Source organism: Eriocheir sinensis, chromosome 1, assembly GCF_024679095.1.
Source record: "Eriocheir sinensis breed Jianghai 21 chromosome 1, ASM2467909v1, whole genome shotgun sequence".
NCBI classification, from domain to species: domain Eukaryota; kingdom Metazoa; phylum Arthropoda; class Malacostraca; order Decapoda; family Varunidae; genus Eriocheir; species Eriocheir sinensis.
The window spans coordinates 311,856-335,000 of record NC_066509.1 but is presented as its reverse complement, the minus strand read 5'-3'; the positions used below and the strand labels follow the sequence as shown (position 1 = coordinate 335,000).

The window sequence follows — 23,145 nt, the reverse complement described above, 5'->3', positions numbered from 1 at the left end:
TCCTCTCTGACCTCTACTTGGCATACACCATGATTAGTTAACAAATACGTGCCGCCCCCCATACAGTTCTGGTCACCTGCCTTGTACCCTGACATACCCACGTGGCTTGTGACTGATTTTCCACTAGCCAGGTGCCTTAGTTTTACGATACTTGTGGCTGTGATACGCTGTTGCTAAATCATTGAATAGAAATAAGATCAAAGGGTTAGAGTATCTTCGTGATTCTGATCTGCCCGTCACCGTCAGAGGGCTACAACACCGGACTGCCAGTGTCATTTTTTTAAACGTTTCGGCGTCCAAGTTCACATATTTGACAAGGCTTTCGTATGAGTTTAGAGCACTTCCAGGGGTAGTCTTATGACCCCATGGTGATAGTTTGACCCTTCTTCTGTACCCTGAACCTAAAAGAACACTCATTAGAACCCGACCGATCTCCTTTTTGGCCTTTGGAAATAGTTGGTGTGCGAGGCGGATGCGTCTGAGAATGCGAACCTGAGTCTGTGTCTTATGGCTATCAATCAAGTCCTGAACAATAGCATACATGAGGCAGGGCTTAGGGTCGTATTTTAAAACATTTCGTCGCCCAAGTTCATATATTTGACATGGCTTTCGTAGGAGCTGTAGGCCTTTCCAGGGGTAGTTTTATGACCCTGGTGGTAGTTTGACCCTTCTTCTGTGCCATGAACCTTAAAAAAACACCCATGAAAACCCGATTGATCCCCTCTTTGACCTTTAGAAATGGTTGATGTGAGAAGCGATGGTGTCTTAAAATACGGCCCTTAGTGTCTAGTCATTATAGATACAATAGGAGTTTAGATGTGAAGGACGTGGTAGTCTATACGCAGCACCTAATAAATCATGTCTTGGCTTTTGATATTTAAATGTTTGATAGTTCGTATACATTTTGGAAGGCTATTAAACTAAGGGAAGGGTTGACGGCCACTACGTTTGACTAGCAAGGTTGGAGAGAGTGAGTTTTTACCCCTGAATATGCAACACACACACACACACACACACACACACACACACACACACACACACACACTTGGCCAACAATCGGGCCCTTGTGTAAGCATACGTAACACCGAGCTGGTCTCTGTGTTTATTTAGTTTTGTTTCCTATGTTTGTTGTTGCATGTATGTTTGTTTGTTTGTTTGTTTTTCGTGGTATAATACTCGGCAAATAACGCTTTCATTTATCTAACTCATATCTACCGCCTCCTCCTCCTCTTCCTCTTCCTCCTCCTCCTCCTCCTCATCATCATGTCAAACGAACCCAAACGCATTATCATCTTCATCGGTGACATGCTTAATCTTTAGCAACTTATTTCAATCCACTTTTCACTTCCCTTACTCGAACAGTCCCTCGTCTTCTTTCACCAATCCCTTAAATCAATTCTACGTAACCTTTTCTGTTCCTTGCTGACTGACTCACTTTTCCGCCTCCCTGACTCATCATTTAACCTAGTAAACTTATTTCAGTCTACTTTTCACTTCCCTTACTTGGACAGTCCCTCGTCTTCTTTCACCAATCCCTTAATCAACTCAACGTAACCCTTTTTCGTTCCTTGCATTCACTTTTCCGCACCCTGACTCATCCTTACCCAAGTCAATTTATTTCAATCTTCAGTCCACTCGTCTTCGTTCAACAGTTTCTCGTCTTCATGCACTAATTCCTTAAATGATCACTCAACGTAACCTCTTCTGTTCCTTGCTAACTGACTCACTTTTCCGCCCCCCTTACTCATCCTATACCCTAGTCAACTTATTTCAGTCTGCTTTTCACTCGTCTTAGCTGAACGGTTCCTCGCCTTCCTTCACCAATCCCTTCATTCACTCAACGTAACCTTTCCTGTTCCTTGCTGATTGACTCACTTTTCCGCCCCCCTGACTCATCCTAAACCTTAGTCAACTTATTTCCACTCTTCTTATAGTAGAACGGTTCCTCGCCTTCCTTCACCAATCCCTTCATTCACTCAACGTAACCTATTCTGTTCCTCGCTGACTGACTCACTTTTCCGCACCCCTGACATAGGTGACTCATACTTTCCCCTCGCCAACTTGTCCCTCAATTAACATGTCCCCCCGGCGTGATGGAACAACCCCTCGCCGTAAACTATCGATCCCTTTACTAGCCCAGCGTGACCCTCGTGTCCCGTGCGGTTCATTTTTACGGGAGCCTTCACCTTCACCTTCATCCTCTGAGTCACCGTAACTCTTCCTCTCCCCTCATGGTTACCGGGGGAAGCAAAGCAAAGGTCGGTATTCTCAGACGCTTCCAACGCACATTAACTATTCCAAAGGCCGAAAAGGAGATTAGTCGGGTTCTCATGAGTGTTTTTTTCACGTCCATGGTACAGAGGAAAGGTTACATTACCACCAGGGTCATAAAACTACCCATGGGAATGCCCCCAAAACTAGAAGAAAAAAAAAGATTGAAAAGTATGTACGATGAAAAGTAGATTAAAAAGTAAGCATTTTAGGTAAGTATCTATCTAGTTATCTGTGTGTGTGTGTGTGTGTGTGTGTGTGTGTGTGTGTGTGTGTGTGTGTGTGTGTGTGTGTGTGTGTTGTGGTCGCTGCCCTCTGAGTGACGAAGAGCTCTGTTTAACGGTGGCATTGAGGGGTGCCTGCTGCTGCTGCCAACGCAATGGGTAAATATATCGCCTGTGTGTGTGTGTGTGTGTGTGTGTGTGTGTGTGAGAGAGAGAGAGAGAGAGAGAGAGAGAGAGAGAGAGAGAGAGAGAGAGAGAGAGAAAATTGCCAAATGTCACTCGTTTCATAGCATATCCATTAGCTCTATATATCGTCTGTGTGTGTGTGTGTGTGTGTGTGTTAACAAAATGTACGTGTCTCGTTTCACATCCAGTAACTCACGCAACGACAAACACGTAACATACATGTAATATACACACACGTATCAGACGATTTATCAAGCATTGCAAGGTATACAATAATGCTTCACCGTATTTGTTATTGATATTATTGACTAAAAAAAAGAAAAACACTCCTAGTCTAGCCTTCTAAAACGAGGAGTGAAATACAAATGACACAACTTGGCTATTGCTGCAGGATGATGCATTCCGATCCTCTTTTCCTGTGGCTGATACTAGCAAGAAAAAAGCACCTAATCTAAACCCTTACACAAGAGGATTGAAACATAAAACACTGGGCTTGGCAAGCAGGGATTCATAGCGCGATCGTCTTTTTTGTGGGTGTTATTGTTATTAGCAGGACTATAAAACAGATTAGTGGCAGGGAAAATCTCATCCAAACCCTTACACAAGAGGATTGAAACACATAAAACAATAGACTTGGCAAATACCATAGGAAAGACATAGTGCGTTAGTCTGTTTTTTTTTTTTCTGTGGCTGTTATCGTCATTAGAAGGACCAAAAAGAGATTACTAGCACGAAAACACACGCCTTATCTAAACCCTTACACAAGAGGATTGAAACACACAAAACAATAGACTTGGCAAATACCATAGGAAAGACATAGTGCGTTAGTCTGTTTTTTTCTGTGGCTGTTATCGTCATTAGAAGGACCAAAAAGAGATTACTAGCACGAAAACACACGTCTCATCTAAACCCTTACACAAGAGGATTAAAACACAGGCAAATACCATAGGAAAGGCATAGTGCGTTAGTCTGTTTTTTTCTGTGGCTGTTATCGTCATTAGAAGGACCAAAAAGAGATTACTAGCACGAAAACACACCTCATCTAAACCCTTACACAAGAGGATTAAAACACATAAAACACTGGACTTGGCAAACACCGCAGCAAGGTTTAGAGCGTTAATCTTTTCACGTATGCCAATCTTTTTTTTTTGTGTGTGTGTGTGTGTGTGGTTGATATTAGCACGAAAAAAAAACACCTTATCTATACTCTTACAGACGAGAATAACACTTATTTCAATCTACTTTCCACTCGTCTTAGTTTAACAGTCCCTCGCCTTCCTTCACCAATCCCTTCATTCACTCAACGTAACCTATTCTGTTCCTCGCTGACTGACTCACTTTTCCGCCCCCTGAGACAGTATAGTGCATACGTCTTTTTTTGTGGCTGTTATTGTCATCAGCAAGACTATAAACAGGTTCTTGCATCTCCATCCCCCACCCCCCCTCATGCCTTTCACATACGTCAGCTGAGAGGACAGAATGACAAGGCCGAGCTAAGCAATAACATGACCACGATTACCACCCGCCTTTGTCCGAGAGGCAGGTTGTGCGTCTGATGTATAGCGAAGGTAATGGTTGGTATTCTCTGACGCTTCCGCCTCTCACATCAACTCATTCTCACGGCCGAGGTGATCAATCGAATTCTAATGTGTGTGGGGTTTTTTCACGTTCATGTTAAAGAGGCTTTGTCAAACTGCCACCTGAGTAATAACACTATCAAATGGAAAGGCCCACGGCTCTAAGCCTTGTCTGATGAGAGAGAGAGAGAGAGAATTGCATAACGAAACCCATTTTCTCAAACGTTTCGGGGCTCACCCACACCCACACATTTGATAAGGCTATGGCAGTGGTTATGGATGTTAACACGGGTAGTTTTATGAGCCTAGGGATAGTGTGACAAGGCTTCTACACCATGAACGCATCAAAAACACTCATGTGAACCTGACTCTTCTCGTTCGTGGAGTGAGAGTTGAAAGCGTCTGAGAATGAAAACTTCAGCAAAATCACCACCATCACCACTACAATCATCACCACCACCATCACCCGTATCACCACCACCACCTGCTTCACCACCACCCACCAGGAAATCATTAATAAATTAGCTCTGGAATTTTTAAAGCTCATTACCTCTTCTTTTTTTTGTGTGTGAAGTTGTATGTGTGTGTGTGTCAACCCCTCCCCACAACCACCATCTAAACAACAATAACAACAACAACAACAACAACACAATAAGGGCTGATTTGCCTATGCATGAGGTTACCTGCATAGCGTTTCCTCTCCCCCCGCCTAAGGAGAGAGAGAGAGAGAGAGAGAGAGAGAGAGAGAGAGAGAGAGAGAGAGAGAGAGAGAGAGAGAGAGAGAGAGAGAGAGAGAGAGAGAGAGAGAGAGGAGGGGGGGGTTGCAACATGAGAACCAGGACAGCCCGTGTTATGTAATAGAGGGAAAAGTATTGAGAGAGAGAGAGAGAGAGAGAGAGAGAGAGAGAGAGAGAGAGAGAGAGAGAGAGAGAGAGAGAGAGAGAGAGAGATGGGGGGCGAGAAGGATAGGAATGAGTCACACCAGTTGAGGGAAGGAAGGGAGTGAGAGAGGGAAAGAGGGAGGAGGAGGAGAAGAGGGAGGAAAGGGAGGGAGCGTGACTCAGGTTGGAGGAAATTATGTCAACCTTCCCTCCTCCCTCCCTCCTTATCACTCTTCCTCCCCTCCCTCCCTCCTTATCACTCTCCCTCCCCTCCCTCCCTCTTTCCCACCTCCCCTCGCCGGCACACAATATCTCTCTCTCTCTCTCTCTCTCTCTCTCTCTCTCTCTCTCTCTCTCTCTCTCTCTCTCTCACACACACACACACGCGTGGCATAATTGGAGGAGGAGGAGGAGGAGGAATAATGCGACAAAAATGTCCCCTCTCTCTCCCTCCCATTACTCATTTTCACCCCTCTTTCCTCCCCCCCAAAAAAGTGTTATAATTAAAGGGAGAGTAATGAGAGGAAAAGGAGGAGGAGGAGGAGGAGGAGGTGAAAGCTAAAATTTTCCCTCCCTCCCTCCCTTCCTTATTCCTTGATATATGTACCTCTTTTTATCCTTCATTTTTTCCCTCCTTCCTTTCTCCCTATTTCCTCCCTTCCTCCTTCCCTTACCTGCTTATTCCTGTTACCTCGTTTTCCCTCCCTTCCTCCCTCCTTCCGTCCTTCCTCCATTTCCTAGTTCTCACCTCCCTTCTGTCCTTCCCTCCCTCTCCCTCCAACATTCTCCATTGATGCGGCAAAAGAAGGGCGAGGAAAGAAGAAGGGGAGTAGTAGTAGTAGTAGTAGTAGTAGTAGTAGTAGTAGTTGGAAGAGAAGGAGGGCAGTAGTGTAGTAATAGTAGTAGTAGCAGTAGTAGTAGCAGTAGTAGTAGTAGTAGTAGTAGTAGTAGTAGTAGTAGTAGTAGTAGTAGTAGTAGTAGTAGTAGTAGTAGGAGGAGGAGGAGGAGGAGGAGGGGAGTAGTGGTAGTAGTAGCAGTAGTAGAAGAAGTAGTAGAAGTAGTAGAAGTAGTAGTAATAGTAGTAGTAGTAGTAGTAGGAAAACAAGTCTGGGAAGGAAGCGTGCGAGGAGTCAGGGGAACACTAGGATCAATAATTTCCTGAACAGCTGATCCCCGACTGTCTGGGAAACACGTGATGGGGACGGAAAGAGGGGGAGGGGGGAGGAGAGAGGGACGCAGCAGAGAAGGGAAAGAAGGAGGAGGAAGAGAGAGGGACGCAGCAGAGAAGGGAAAGAAGGAGGAGGAAGAGAAAGAAAACTCCACGACGATTTCCACTACTCCGACACCCTTTCTGTTAAATTCATTGTCAGCACTTACAGGAGGGACTGCATCAGAACAACCCACGAGTCTACACCATAAAACTATACACTCCAACTGTCTTTCCTTCTCCCCCAAGCTGTACCTTCTCCACTAACCCATTCCTCGTTGTACACGATTAAAAAAAAAAAAATTAGAAAAAGGAAGGAAGGAGGGAGGGAGGGAGAGAAAGACGTGGTGGGGAGCGGAGGGAGGGAAGAGATTTGAGGGGAGAGGGGGAGGAAAATAACTGATATGGGAAGGGGAGGGAGGGAGAGGGATTTTGGGGTGAGGGAGATTGGGGTTGCAAGACGAAGAGATGGAGAGAGAAAAAAGAGGGAGAGAAAGTGATAAAGAGGAAAGGGAAGATAAAAAAGTTAATTAAGAGAAATCGGTGAAGAAACTGGAGAGAAACTGGAGGAAGAGAGAAAGAGAGAGGAGAGAGAGAAAGGCGAATGAGAAGAGAAAGCAAACGGAGAGAGTTAGGGAAAGTAAACGAGAGAGAGAGAGAGAGAGAGAGAGAGAGAGAGAGAGAGAGAGAGAGAGAGAGAGAGAGAGAGAGAGAGAGAGAGAGAGAGAGAGAGAGAGAGAGAGAGAAGGACAGGAGGAAGGGTAGGGGAGAAGAGAGGAGAAGAGAGGAAGGAGGAGGAGGAGGAGGAAGAGGGGAGGTAATGCAAGTCACTCAATGATTCTATTTTCCTCGGAACTGAAATGTCAACTTATTGTTATTTTTTTATTTTTTTTATTTGGAGGTGGAGGGGGAGGCAGCTGGTGTGTGCGTGTGTGTGTGTGTGTGTGTGTGTGTGTGTGTGTGTGTGTGTGTGTGTGTGTGTGTGTTTCCAGTTTCATCCTTTTGACCTCTCTTTCAGCCACCTCTTTTGATTCTTTTTTTGGAGCAGCGAGTAGCGGGCTTTTTTTTATTACTGTTTCCTTTTTTTGTGCCCTTGAGCTGTCTCCTTTGTTGTAAAAAAAAAAAAATCCAGACACTATTTTTCCATTTCTTCCTCATCTCAATCCTTTGCATTATTTTCTCTCTCCAATTCCATACCGTCACTATTTTCCCACTTCTTTATGATCTCAAGACTGCTCATTATCTTTATTTCCCACCTTTTCCATCCCGTCAATTTAAGTCCTCACACACTGTTCCTCGGAGAAGTGTTCTATCACCAAGGACATAAAGGAGAGGGTCCCCCCCCCAGGATGCAAGGCACAACATATAACCTATTTCAGGGGCCCAAAGACTGACAGGTATCTAAGGCAATGGGGCTAAGTAAGGCAATGGGGATGCAGCGGCTGAGTGGTTAGCATGCAGGTCCTGCATTCGCCGCATTCTAGATGCTGCAGATTTGAATCCGCCGCTACCACCTGGGCTCCCATTTTTCAGTCACTGCCGAGTGGCCTAAGACTACCCACATGCTGTTCTGAAGACCTCCATCGACCTGGACTCTAGAGGAACTGTCCAAGTGAATCAAGAATGAGCTCTGGGGGACAGCATGAGACAAGAATAGATGGTGCCACTATAAACCCTTGCCTGCACCATGACAGGCTTGGGCCAACCATCAAGCCCCTAAAGAAAGCCTACAGGCACTATAGTCGTTCCAGGAGAATCTGGAGGGGTGGGGTCAGCTAAGCCCCACGCCTGCCACACACTCTCAATACTTCTCGCTTCCTCTCATATGTCAGCTATTTACTACCTTTAAATGAATTTAATTAAATAACTGGATAATCCAATAAGGTCATATAGTGTTAAGATTGTTTCGTTTTTAGGATAATAACATATTTTGTGTAAATACCAGGACACTTGACAATGTTGTATTCCAATGTTGTCAAGTGTCCTGGTATTTACACAAAATATTTGTTATTATCCAAAAAACAAAATAATCTGAATACTATATGACCTTATTCAATTATTCAATTATTTAATTAAATTCATTTAAAGGTAGTAAATATCTGACATATGAGAGGAAGAGGGAGGTGTTGAGAGTGTGTGGCAAGGCGCGGGGCGGTGCTGACCTTGGCTGACCCCCCAGCCGCCACCTCCCGCCCGCCAGATTCTCGTGGAAATACTATATAGGCCTGAATGTAAAAAAATAAAATAAAATAAAATAAATAAATAAAAAGCAAGATTATTCATCTGCCCCCACTACACAGCTGAAAGTGCTAAACCATACACCACAGAGCCCACTGGAAGGGTAAGAACAGAATCAACAACAACATGATAGTCCAACTCAGCTATTAAGTCAGTTTGGACGGGACCCACTCGGGGAGTTCACTGGCCATAGTGCTGCCAAATCTGATCTAATACATACAGAATACTTGATACATAACTTCAAATAGCTTGCAGATGACATATGAGGGAGAGTGATGTACTGGGGGTGATGTAGAGGAGCTGTGAGGAGGCCCGGACCCCACCCAAACTGACTTTATATTTGTGTCGGACTATAACAGAGAAACTGAACTGCAAGTCTGTACTCACCAATTAGTCTGCCATCAAAGTCCTTCTTCTGTATGACCTTGAAGCCCGGGTGAGGCATCAGGTAGCAGTTGATGTCCCTGAAGCACTTCCGAAGGTCACGCCGAACCTCCTGGTGGGCGGGGTGCTGCTTCTCCGTGATCTGCACCGGAGGGAGGAAGGGAATGTTACTATATGTGCACAGAGAAAATGTCTTCAGTTGCTTTGGTGCAGGGATTTGGAGTCGCTGGAGTAGGAGTTGGAGTCAGTAAAAATATCTCGGATTCCAACTCCTTTACAACACGTGTGCTGTGGTGTGGCTGGGTGTGGTGTGGTTGGGTGTGGTGTGGCTGGGTTTGATTTGCCTACCACTGTACTGCAGAAGAGGGGAAGGGGGAGAGGGGTGGAACTGGGGTGAGTCGGAGTCACAACCTTAAAATTTCCTGGAGTTGAAGTTGGAGTCTAAATTTGTTTACATCCAACTCTACATCCCTGCTGTGGTGGGAAAACAATTGAAAGGGACACACCACCTATACAGACAGAAGACAAAGTAATACAATACATGCAAGAGAAACCTAAAAGAGAATGAGAGAGTGAGGGCGTCAATAACGTCTGCCGTCACTCCGGTCAGGAAACAATTACGCAACGGAAACACCACCAATTTTTTTTTCCACAGTAAAGGAAGCAGCTCAAGGGAAGGGGTAGTGGGAGTGTAGAGGGTGAGGGGGGTGGTAGTTGAAGGTAATAACACCATTTTTTTTTTCACAGTAAAGGAAGCAGCTCAAGGGAAGGGGTAGGTAGTGGGGGTGAAGAGGGTGAGGGGGGTGGTAGTTGAGGGCAGGAGCTGGTAGATATAAAGCAAAGAAAACAAGACTTAAATAGAGAGCCTGCTAATGATAGAGACAATATGAATGGAGGATGGAAGAGGGTGAGGGGGCAGTAGTTGAAGGCAAGAGCTGGTAGAGGTGAAGCAAAGAAAACAAGACATAAGGATCCTAGGCCTGAATAGAGAGCCTGCTAAAGATACAGATAATATATGAGGTGTCCAGGGAAGAGCTTATGGGTCGTCTTTTTAAACATTTCTGGGCACAAGGACACATATTTGACAAGGCTATAGTAAGAGTTGTGGGCATTTCCAGCTGTAGTTTTATGACCCTGATGATAGTTTGACCCATCTTCTGTACCAGGAACATAAAGTAGCCCTCAGAAGAACCCGACTAATCTCCTCTGTAGCCTTTAAAAATAGTTGATGAAAGAACCGAAAGCGTTTAACAATACCGACCTATGAGGTGATCTGGATATAAAGGGAGGGTGGGAGAGGGTGAGGGGGCAGTAGTTGAGGGCAAGAGCTGGTACCTAGATATAAAGCAAGGAAAACAAGACAAAATAGTGCAGCCTCCAGAATGATACAGGGATCCTAGACCTAAATAGAGAACCTGCTAAACTTAGAGACAATATTTGAGGTGTCCAGAGATGAGACAGTGCAAGGGACAAAGCCATTTTTTTCTAGTTCTAGTCTGCACTGGGAAACGCAGGCTACACATCGCAGGAAGAACAAGAAACAAGGGAAAAGTGACCTTGTATTTGCTGTACCAAGTCTTTTTTTTTGGTGGTGGTGGTGGGGGGGATGTGTAGCCTGCCTTTCCTTGTGCAAACTATAAGAAAATGGCTTTCTTCCTTAAAATGTCACCCTCCTTTACCAACTACCACTTTTCAACCACTATCTGTCACCCTCCTCAACCAACTACCTCTTTTCAACCAATACCTGTTACCCTCCTTAATTAACCGTTTACTACTTTTCAACTACCACCTGTCAACCTCCTCAACTGACTATTCCTCATTTATGATTTAGCAGTTCATAATCACTGACAGATGCTGGGACTAACTAGAGGTAAGGGTGCTAAAAATCCAACACAAGAGAGCCCTAATGAGGAGAACAGAGACAGCATGGAGCCTTTCAAAATAAGTCAAAATTACCTGCAGAATGTCGTCCAGGAGCTGCTGTCCTCCTTGGTGGCCGTAAGGTATCTCATAGGGGAACCCCCAGTCCCGAACCAGGAAGTGTAACCTCTGCAAATAGAAGCCACCAGTCATAAGGGTTAATCAAACAACTTTTTAAGACTATACTAAAGATTTAACCGAACAAAACCCCAAAGTTATATACTATACCCTAAACTTAACCTAACATAACCTATCAAAACCAAAACAGTTACTTTAGGTCTTGACTCAGAAAAATCATATATGCTGCCTTGCTATTGAAACTTTCTATACAACAAAGTGAGGTCATTGTTTGTTGACTTATACCATAAGATGCTAGCTATCTGCAGTCTATGATGTGTTTTAAGTTATCCTAAACCTAACACAACTAGTACAACTTCAAACTCTTCCTGAAGAAGGAGGTTCTGCCCACCTGGAAGGGGTGCGTGTTGTCACAGTCCTCCTGCGCCATCATGCCATAGGAGGTGAAGAGCTGGAGGTTCATGAGGTCGTCCTCCTGGATGTTGTTCATGAGGTTGTAGACCAGCACAGACGCCACCATGGTGGTCAGGGCGAACACAGTGGTGGAGTCCTTCATCGACGACTGGATGTCAAACGTGCCTTGTGTGTCCATCAATATTACTGCAATCTGGATGAAGGAAAAACAAACTCATCTAATATTGTGAATGGCCTCAGAACGCTGTTTATTCACCCTCAGTAATGGAACTTATCATCAAACATAGTAAGTCCTTCCTTATTTGATTTTTGGTATACGTTTACTGCTTATCTTGTGTTTGAAGATAACATTAACAATGCCTAACTGTAACCAAAACAAAGCCTTCAAATGTATTCTCGGTAAACTCATATATGCACCCTCAGTAATGGCACATATTACCTAACACAGTGAGTACTTCCTTTATTGATTTCTGATACATTATTATTATTATTATTATTATCACTGTAAGAGATGAATCAGGTAGAGAGGGAGGAATGCAGACAATATAAGCTACCTGTTCAGCATCCCCCAAGCACCTGAGATGCTGAGAAAGAGAATGAAAGTAAAAGCAATGAGAGAAGAGGAAAGAAGACGAGATACTATAGAAGATTATTATTATTATGAGAAAAATCAAGTAGAGACGCAGGAGTGCAGACACTATAAGCACCCCATTCAGCATCCCTCAAACACCTGAGATGCTGAGAAAGGGAGAATGGGAGGAAATGCAGTGAGACGAGGAGGAGGAGGACCAGATAATATAGAAGATTATATTATAGAAGGGGAAGGACAGAGAGGCAGGGGAACAAATATCCCAAAATACACAAGCAAAGATAAACAAATGAAGTAAAAAATAAAGTATAATTCAATGTTGCTGCCAATGTGTTCGAAGACGAGTGTAACCGTTTCTGACTCTGATCCATATTCTTAGATGTATCGGGCTCCCATTACGACTATTTCAAAAGGCCACAGGGAAGACTAACCGGGTTTTCATGGGCGATTTTCCTGTTCATAATGCAGAAGCTGTCCACGAAAATACCAGCAACTTCTACGAGAGGCTTTTCAAACAGACCCTCTCCCACTATGACCATTTCCCAAAGCCACAGAGAAGAGTAACCTGGTATTCATGGGTGTTTTTCCCGTTCATAATGCAGAAGCCATGTAAAACTATCACCAGCATCACAAAACGATCTATGAAAATCCCAGCAACTTCTACAAGAGGCTTTTCAAACAGTCCCTCTCCCATTATGACCATTTCCCAAAGCCACAGAGAAGAGTAACCTGGTATTCATGGGTGTTTTTCCTGTTCATAATGCAGAAGCCATGTAAAACTATCACCAGCATCACAAAACGGTCTATGAAAATCCCAGGAACTTCTACAAGAGGCTTTTCAAACAGACCCTTTCCCACTATGACCATTTCCCAAAGCCACAGAGAAGACTAACCTGGTATTCATGGGTGTTTTTCCTGTTCATAATGCAGAAGCCGTGTAAAACTATCACCAGCATCACAAAACGATCTATGAAAATCCCAGCAACTTCTACGAGAGGCTTTTCAAACAGACCCTCTCCCACTATGACCATTTCCCAAAGCCACAGAGAAGACTAACCTGGTATTCATGTGTGTTTTTCCCATTCATAATGCAGAAGCCGTGTAAAACTATCACAGCATCACAAAACGGTCCAAGAAAATCCCAGCAACTTCTACGAGAGGCTTGTCAAACAGGGGAACTGAGGCACTGATATGTTTAAAAAATACAAACTAATAACATGAATGAAACACAGCCTTTGTGGACCAACTCACCTCTTCACCTGATCTTCTCTTGATGAGGAAAGGTTCGCTCCATAACAAGACTCCGGTCGTCTCCCGCCGTGATCCCTGCCGCCACTTGAAGCCCTTCAGAGGCTGGTGGACATCTCCTAACCAGTCCTGAGATTGCTGGAATATCACAAAACATTATATATATATTTTTTCTTTATCATTTTTTTTTTTTTTTACAGTGAAGGAAGCAGCTCTAGGGTAAAAATAAATGGGAAAAAAAGCCTACTAATCACACAGCAAAAATTACTTCACATAAAAAGGTACAAAAAATCCACATAGCTGAATTTATGTAATCTCAAACCATATTATACATTTTATTGATTTTTACAGTGGAGGAAGCAGCTCAAGGGCAAAAATAAATGAGAAAAAGATGCCCACTAATAACTGCAAAAAATACTTCAGGGATAAAAAGGTACAAAAAATCCAGAGCTGAATTTACATCATTTATAACCATGATATATACATAACTTGAGAATACCGTCTATACTCATGCAAGTCAAATTAAGAGAAATTGTAAGGCTCAGGGAATTGACTCTTACATGGGTCCAATTTTTCTGTGGGATCTATTTTTCAACTCTTACATTTCTATCATTTATTTTTTATTCCTCCACAAAATATTTCATGGCCTTAGGGGGAGGGGGCGTGGCTGGTATTCTTAGACACTACAGACTCTCACATCAATTATGTTTAAAGGCCAAAAACGATGTAAAATGAATTCTCAAGAGTGCTTTTTAGAGTTCATGGTACAGAAGCCTTGTCAAACTACCACCACGGTAAAAAAAAATACCCATGGAAAGGCCCACAACTCCTACAAAAGCTATGTCAAATGTGTGGTGTGCTTGGGTGATGAAATGTTGAATAATGTTTAATAATATGGCCACATGCATACACAAGATCAATTTTTACAAGAGTCTGTATGGTAACGTGTATTCCAGTTCCCAGGAGTCATGCAATAGGCAAATAGTTCATAGAGGTTTGCAGTTTAAGACTTATTTAAAAGTATGTGAAACAGTTAATAAATATATGAAATTAATAAACCCCATAATCTATCTATACAAAACATGCAAGCCCTGGAACAGACCAAAAAGAAGAGTCCATTATCGCTTACCATTAACACCTTTCAAAATTGAAGAGCATGAAAGGGAAAAAGGTTAAAATTTAGTAGGAATTAAGAGCAGGATATGAGGTTTAATTATGCACATAGGAATACAGAGGGATTATAGGTCAGCCCGACACACATACACTCTATACTTCATATGAAACTTGACCTCATGCAAAAAGACAAAACAATATTTAAAATGACAAGTGAAAAGTCCTAAACAGTCATTGTGTGTGTCGAGAATGTACCCAAGCACATACAGAGACACACACACATTGAAAATATTGGGTTTGCCGGCCTTGGAGAAGATAAGATAAAAAGGAGATGTGATTGCAATGTGCAGGGAGATGGAGGGAAGGGAAACCATCACCAGGAATAACCTATGTATATGGGACAATAGAAATACAAAGGGTCACGGTAAGAAACTGAATAAGAAAAGTGGCAGTAGTAGTAGTAGTAGCAGTACAGTATCAGTATTAGTAGCATTAGCAATAGTAGTGGTAATGGTAGTAGTAGTAGTAGTAGTAACTGAGGCCAGAAACACACACCGCCCCTCACCTGTGAACTCATGTATCTGAGGAGGAAGTCGAGGAGGAAGGACTTGCCCTTGCGGAACGCCCCGGCCACCGCCAGGACACACACATACTTGTCGGCAATCCTGGGGTTGAGAAGCACCTCCTCCAGGGCCTCCTCGTCAAGCTCAAAGTTCCCCGTCTCCTCCGACTGGACGAGGACAGGCACTGGATAGCCGTCCATGGCTCTGAGGGAAGGGAAAGGGGCGCTATTAGGCAAAACTGTGGGTATTGATGCATATTTTGAGGACAAGAAAATATCTATCTATCTAGGTATATGTAGAATGAAAGGGGTGTTATAAGGCAATTATGTGTCTCTTTATGAATGATGATGCAAAAGTTGATTAAAAGATTGCAGATTGTAAATGATGTAGCAGATTTATAAAGCTAATTAAAAAGTTGACCCAGACCTGATACACATGAATGGTTAAGCAGCATATAGCGATGATTAAGAAAAGGTTCACTAAGACTCTTGATATATATAAATGAAGATGCAGAAATTAATTATGTCAGTAACAAAAATACCAGGTGATGAAACTTGCCTCAAAGAAAAAAGAAAAAAATGTTCACTCAGACTTAATATGTAAATGAAGATGCATAAAAATGAAGTTAGTAAAATACAAGGTGATGAAATATGCCTCACAGAATTAACTTGATGTCTACACCACCACTACCATGGGACACACCAATAAACCCAAGGAACCGTAAGTCTAAACCAGCTGATAATGACGTATACAAACATTGATCGGTGGAGGACCATTATCACCCCACCTACACACACACACACACACACACACACACATAGCTTCCCGCAAAGAAATATAGAGGTTTGGAACAGACTAAGTGAGGATGTAGTATCGGCGAAGAGTGTGCAAAGTTTTAAGGTAAAGTTGGAAAAATACAGATACGGAGAAGAGACCACATGAGCGTAAGCCCAGGCCCTGTAAAACTACAACTAGGTAACTAAACACACACACACACACACACACAAACACACGTCACCATCAACCTCTTATCAACAATCTCCTTATCTAAGTTAAATTTCTGAACTTGAACTCTTGCCCCATACAACACCTTTTAACCCGGTAGCAGTGAGGAGCCAAATTTGTGACTTTACCGTGTAGCAGCGACGGGCCAAATTTGTGCCATGATATAAACCCAAAAAATAGATGATGCATAAACTGATCACAAATTCTTTGATATATATTTTGAAATGGTTTGTGTTAGTGATGATTTTTTCTCATTTTTCTCGCTTAGAGGGACCATTAAGAAACATGATCCCCGCTGCTACCAGGTTAAGAATGGCTGCTTAGAAACATCAACTGTAAACTTTATCATCTGTGTCTGTTCACCACACTCATCACTCTTACCATAGTGACAGTCTCTATTTGTAACAACTCCCTTAAATTAAAATATTGCCCCATACAACACTTCCTTCTTAAACTGCTGCCTTGAAACATGAATTGCAAGCTTTATCCTACATGTCCATAAACTTTACCACACATGTCATTCATAAGACTTAACAAGAACAACAGTCTCTTTATATGTATTCCTCTTAAGAACTGCAGCTTGGAAACATGAACTGAAAGCTTTATCCTCCATGTCCATTCACCTCAAGTCATTCTTAAGACTTATCAAGAACAACAGTCTCTCTATATGTATTCCTCTTAAGAACTGCAGCTTGGAAACATGAACTGAAAGCTTTATCCTCCATGTCTATTCACCACAAAAGTCACTTATCAAGAACAGCAGTCTTTTTTATCTATAACAACTCCCTTAAATTAGACTCTTGCCACATACACTTCCTCTTAAGAACTGCAGCTTGGAAACATGAATTGCAAGCTTTATTATCTGTGTCTGTTCACCACATGCATCACTCTCAAAGACTTATCAGGAACAACAGTCTCTTTATCTGTAACAACTTCCTTAACTTGGGCTCTTGCCACATACACTTCCTTTCAAGAGCTGCTGCTTAGCTACAAGAACTGTGTGAGAGCTGTACCACCACACTCGTTACCGTCAAAGACTTGTGTTACATTTTTTTATCTATAACAAATCTCTTGAACCATTGGCCCAACATAACACTTTGTTTTTCAGAATGTGTACTTTTTATCACCCCACATATGACAATCAAACATTTATCTTTATCCCTTGACATACAAACTCTTGAACAATTAACACTTTCTTGTTCATAACTGTTACCTGGCTACAAGGACGGTTGCCAAGGATGATCGTGGCCTTGTTACATGGCTATGATATTATGACACACTGTTGGTTATCAAATACGTCTGGTGTTTCTTGGCCCCAAACACTGTGATATTGGAGCCAGCCAATAGCAGGCTATCAGATACAAGAACCTGTCACTATCTGAGATGTCCCGTGAGATTATCAATAAAAACTTGGAAGAGTATCAGATTGACGAGGAAATTACCAACTAGTATGTTACAGTTGCCAAATTGTACATTTTCATTCCTTAGTAAATCCTAAAAATGAGCAACTCAGAAACCTTTTAAATAACTTATTTCTTTCTCTACCACAGCAATAATATGGAACCACAATAGCTCCCCTTCCAAGCTGTTTCCCTCAGAGCAATAAGCAACACTAAAAACTCATACTAAAATACATAGGAATAGCCAGTGTTGAAAGATAAATCCCCCAGCTACACCATATTAGTAAGTTAGTGAGAACAGGACTTAATACATGTCACAAACGAGAAAGTACTAGCTTCAGAGAATTAGTGTAGCAATAGAGGTCACAAATAAAAAATACTGGACACACAATATGGCAAAGAATTAGTAGAGCAAATTTTATCTGATTTTGTTACTTGCAAAGCGCAGCGCCACACACTTGGGGAGGCAGACAACTCACATGTCCTCAACCTGCATCCTGGCGACTGACTGGCTGGGCCTCTACTCCACTAGGCTACACCTTTGATAGTTACTGTGTGGGCAAAAATAGCAGAGGAAATAAGTGTCTCTATACAGCTTCGAGTGTTGCTCTCAGAATGCATAAGAATCAAAATAAAGTTAAATCATAAGCACATAAATATATACCCACAGTTTTCCTTTACTCTGTGGGTCTGTTTATACACACAGACATACACCCACAGCTTCTCTATATATACCCCATGCTCGTGTTATATATATGCTGTAAAACAAACATGTACGGAGGTCTCCATGCACACATGTGCTGATGAGAGAAATAATGCTAATGATTATCATATTAAATGAATGTAATAACTAGACCATGATATTATGAATAGGAAAAGTAGGCAAATGAGAAATGAGTCATGATCTGCCTCATTATTTGTCAATTAAGGTTAATGAACTCAATAAGTCATTAACACTCTTCAGGGGTAAAAAACTAAGCTCCTTATCTATCTGTTATCTTGCTCGACATCCAAAATTAACAGCACAGGGCATCCATCATCTGTTCCTCACCCATAATGTGAAGCAAGGGTAGAAAACCCTGAACTGATTCTCCACAACACTTGCACACACTCATCATAACCAGGTGTAACCCTTGGCCAGGTGCTCCTCACAACTAACAGTGAATCTGAAGCTGCCCTCACCTCACACATTCACAATTATCTTGTTTTCAATACTTTCATGTCCTCCAACATTTTTTTTCTTTTTCTGTGATAAAACAAACAATTTTTTCATGACTGTGGAGCTCATGTTATTAATATCAGTCCACCTAAAGCTTTCATTCTACCAAACATAATGTAGATACAATACTTGAATGTCCCCCAACACTTGGCCTTTTCCAGCACTTTTTTTCCCCCATGCAGCATTAAAACCTTGTTGCTGATGCACGTGTACACTGCCCAGCCCTCTGGCAGTGCACCAAGAGCCCAGCTGAGATGCTCCTCCTGTAGAGCCACAAATGGCACTGCCGGGTGAGCAGCAGTCTCACATGCCACCACCACCACAGCCTTGCCTACACCTGTGCCTCAGGTGCCAAGCAGCAAGGAGTCATATGTTGTCCCTGCAGCAGCTCTACACTATACATTCACAACACCATCATGGCAGTAACAACTCATGATAAGGGAGCAATACACTGAGTAAATGATTCATGCTGGAAAGTTTATGGCATTCAAAAAATTACTGATCAGCAACTAAGCTTGGCACCCTCCACCAGAGATAGATCACAAGTGTTAGACTTTCCCTGAGCCATGCTTTGCCTAAGTCATCATTGAATTATTATGCAAGGCTCCTGGCAACACACACACACACACACACACACACACACACACTAACACACCCACACTCTTACAAACACACACACACACACACACTAACACACCCACACTCTTACAAACACACACACACACACTCAGTGCTAGTGGCTGAAAACATCAAAGAACAACATGCCAAGCCACACTCTCTCTTGAGGCTATTTTTAGGTGGTGTGGATCCACCTGGGAGGCCTGGCTCTGATTTATCATCACTGCATACATTGAAAAAAAATAATAAAAATAAGACGCTGAAATTTAGTTTATATACCAGTATATATATATATATATATATATATATATATATATATATATATATATATATATATATATATATATATATATATAGATATATATATATATATATATATATATATATATATATATATATATATATATGAGGTAGTGAGAGAATGAAAATAGCATAAAACAGAGCATATCACAAGTATTTATAAAAATTTTAAAATCTAACAAAGCTAAGTGAACTTCAGGGAGATCTCTGCCCAAACCAAATCTGACATCACCCAGCCATGGGGAGTTTAAGCAAAAATGAGCCATTTCCAGCTGAAATAGTTCTAAAAAATAGAAATAGGTGACATGCTAAGATACAGCAGAAAATAATGTCAAACACTGGAGTGTAACAGGAGTTTCTACAGATAAAACCAATATTGTTTTGCATCTTTCCATAACTACCAGGGACACTACCTGAAAAGTAGTAACACAAACCGGTGCAAGAATTTGATAAACAAAATGATGATCACTGGGCCAAACAGAAGCAGAAGTTCGGTAAAATGCTCACAGAAGGACACTCATTGATTAGACATTTTGACGTGTCTAAAAATATCATAATAATTGCTCTTGCAAATCACAATTTTCTTATCTGCCTCCTGGTAAACAGAGCACATAACACACTAAAACCTATCATGTATAAAAATTTTGTTCCTGGAGATGGAATAAGTCAGTTAGTAGGTTATGTTAGGTTAGATTAGTTTATATATAGTTCATGAAAATTAAAATAAGGTTATACTAATTTGGCATGTATATGAATCACAGGATGAGGAATGTGAGAATGAGAGGGAGGACACAAGAACTGGAGGGCGGTGGGAACAGCTGCCACCCACGTTGGCCTCAGCACTGACTACATCACGGTGCCCTGCTTGAAACAGTAGCCTATCACTGCTAAATTCATGAAGAACTATATATAAACTAACCTAACCTAACATGACCTACTAACTGACTTACTAATGGGGAGCATACACCAGCAGGCAGGTCACTTCACTCAACCCCACTTCCCAACCATCCCCTCGAGCAAGCCTCCATGCATCCTCCCTTCCCATCTCAAGCCCCTACAAGGACTGGTCAACTTGCCAAAGTCATAAGATACGTAGACGTCCCCTCGGTCTCCTCCACTCACAGTTGTCCTCTACAAAATCAACCCTATAAGGAGGATCAATGTCCAGGAAGCGTGCCACGTGCCCATACAGCCAGAGCTGGCGTTCACAAACTAAGCTTATATCAGGACACTCAGTCTGCCTCGCATAACGCATCAGCACTAAGTTATAATTATTTCATTACTTTCGATTTACGATGAGTATTATACTCACCAGACGTCACAGGGCAGTGGTAAAAAATAGTAAAGTTCAGATCATTCTAATTTTTTGTGACCTCTAATGAAATAAACATACAACTGGTCTGGATGGTTTAACTCCGAAACAATGCCTAATGATTTCAGTGTAAAAACAATTTATTGATCGGTATGATGCCCTTCTTTGTAAATACAAGGAACGCTCTACAAGAAAAGTTGCAAAGGTAATAAACAAGTGGAATAAACTACCCGAAAGTGTCGTCTGCAGCCCTTAGGAGTGGTTAGCTCCCTGCCTCTTTACTATATCATTAAGGTAAACAATCAAAGCAGTGCAAGTATTAGAAAACAAGTTGATGATCACTGAACCACCAGGAGCAAAAACTCAATAATAAAGCCATATTAGCAAACACACCACCAGCTAATGGCACCCAGAACTCTAGCTATAGGCTGTGTGAGTGTGGCACCTATGTGATGGCCAGGACCACATGGGATAATGGCCAGGAACACAGCACCTTTTGAGATGGCCAGGAACACACACCACCTTTTGAGATGGCCAGGAACACACAGGATAATGGCCAGGAACACAAACCACCTTTAAAATGGCCAGGAACAAACGGCACCTTTAGGATGGCCAGGACCACACGGGATAATGGCCAGGAACACACGGCACCTTGAGATGGCCAGAAACACACAGCACCTTTTGAGATGGCCAGGAACACACAGCACCTTTGTGATGGCCAGGAACACACGGGAGTGAGTAGTGAGCCGTGAGAGTGACAGAACGTGTGGCATGCGGGGCTCCGTGCGGGATTCGTGGTGAACATGAGGAATGAAGCAGCCCAAAAATTGGAATCTGTTGAGCAAATTAGTAGCAAGAGTGTTGGAAAGAAGAAACCAAAGATCATGATATGCAATGTGTATAAAGAGGAGACCATGGAAAAATAAAGGAGATCATCTTAGACCGCAATGAGTTCTTACACACATTTGAGGGTGTTGAGAATAAGATTAAGCTGATTTTTAGTAAGCCTGCACTGGCAGTACAATGCACTACATTTTGAGGTGTGACCCAACTGTGAGAGAACTGATTCACAAGAACCGCGACAAGTTAAAATTAGAATAGGGAATATACATGGTGAGAGACAGATACCATGCAATTATATATTATCCTTGTCAGAGATATGGCCATCTTGAGGCCAACTGTACTGTTAAAAGCAATGGAGAAGCCACTAAGTGTTTCAAATGCTCTGGCAATCATAAATCGAAGGATTGCTCCATGGCTGAGAAAAAATGCATAAATTGTGTGAGGTATAAAAGCCTGAAATCAACCACTCAGTAAATGACCAGTGTTGTGTAGTTTTCCGGACTGAAATTGAGAGAATTCGTAACATAACCAATCATGGCTATTAATTAGTGTTTGTACTCAGAGATAAATTGTGTGCGATAAATGTTCAGTGTGTTAGAGATAATCGGTGGATACGGTACGTATTTAATTGTGATACTATAACGGAAATATCACACATGAAAACTGAACCAATGGATATGTGATATTATTCGTGAAACCAATTAAAACACTCACTCACTCACTATGATGTTTGAGAAAAAGTGCATCGAAAATTATTATCGAGGGTAACACTGTAATTGTTAACGGCCCTCGTAAAGCACTGCACCAGCGGTGGAGCAAGGCCTGAAACCTCATCAACGGCTCACCTGGTTTACTCAGGATGAAAGTTAAGAAAAACCTACTTGTTGTTAGGGCCTCTGAACAAGATAAAAGGGTAACTGAGTTAAAAAGTAAAGTTTCCCAGGCATTACAAGGCATTCAGATTACTGATTCAAGATTCACTAATGGATAATGGCCAGGAACACACAGCACCTTTGTGATGGCCAGGAACACACGGCACCTTTGTGATGGCCAGGAACACACGGCACCTTTGTGATGGCCCACCTTTGTGATGGCCAGGAACACACGGTACCTTTGTGATGGCCAGTAACACACGGCACATTTGTGATGGCCAGGAACACGCGAGATAACCCACCATCCCATAGGACACACCTGTTTCATCTCCACGACACGCAGCCTCCACACCTGCCCACAAACCAGCACCCTTACCTACCCACACACCTGCTGAGGGTCACTTTCCTAAACGAGAGCAATGACGTCTTAGTCTCCCGCGCCCAGTGTTCCTGCCCCCCGTGTTCCCTGAGGTTGCCGAGCTGCTTTACCTTGCTGTGGTGGTGCTGAGGTGTTCCCGGGGCCGAGCAGCAGTGACGGCCTCTCGTCAGGGTGGAGATCAGGGATGTGGGGCAGCGCTGAGCAGGTCTTGTTTTGCCAGCTGAAATTGTGTGTATTTCTTAACGGGTAAATTGATAACTACTTCATTTTTAGTGTGGTAATTTTGTAACTGTGTGGTATAAAT

General features: G+C 42.4%; 1 protein-coding gene across 4 annotated transcripts in view; it reads right to left on the bottom strand.

The window, feature by feature from the left end:
• Window positions 1–23,067, bottom strand: part of LOC127001496 (atlastin-like) — a 46,162-nt gene extending 23,095 nt beyond the window's left edge. Inside the window, exons 1-7 of one of the 4 annotated variants that reach the window (XM_050866114.1) lie at window positions 22,952–23,067; window positions 17,778–17,849; window positions 14,896–15,097; window positions 13,221–13,355; window positions 11,358–11,573; window positions 10,925–11,017; window positions 8,972–9,110 (exon numbers count right to left, since the gene is read on the bottom strand). In XM_050866114.1, coding sequence (XP_050722071.1) covers window positions 8,972–9,110; window positions 10,925–11,017; window positions 11,358–11,573; window positions 13,221–13,355; window positions 14,896–15,097; window positions 17,778–17,794 — 802 coding nt within the window. In that variant the 5' untranslated portion in view covers window positions 17,795–17,849; window positions 22,952–23,067. Of the gene's footprint in view, window positions 1–8,971; window positions 9,111–10,924; window positions 11,018–11,357; window positions 11,574–13,220; window positions 13,356–14,895; window positions 15,098–17,777; window positions 17,850–18,708; window positions 18,804–22,781; window positions 22,801–22,951 lie in introns of those variants that run through there. The other 3 variants (XM_050866298.1, XM_050866193.1, XM_050866389.1) reach the window with 3 other exon arrangements.
• Between the last annotated feature and the right edge of the window lie 78 nt (window positions 23,068–23,145).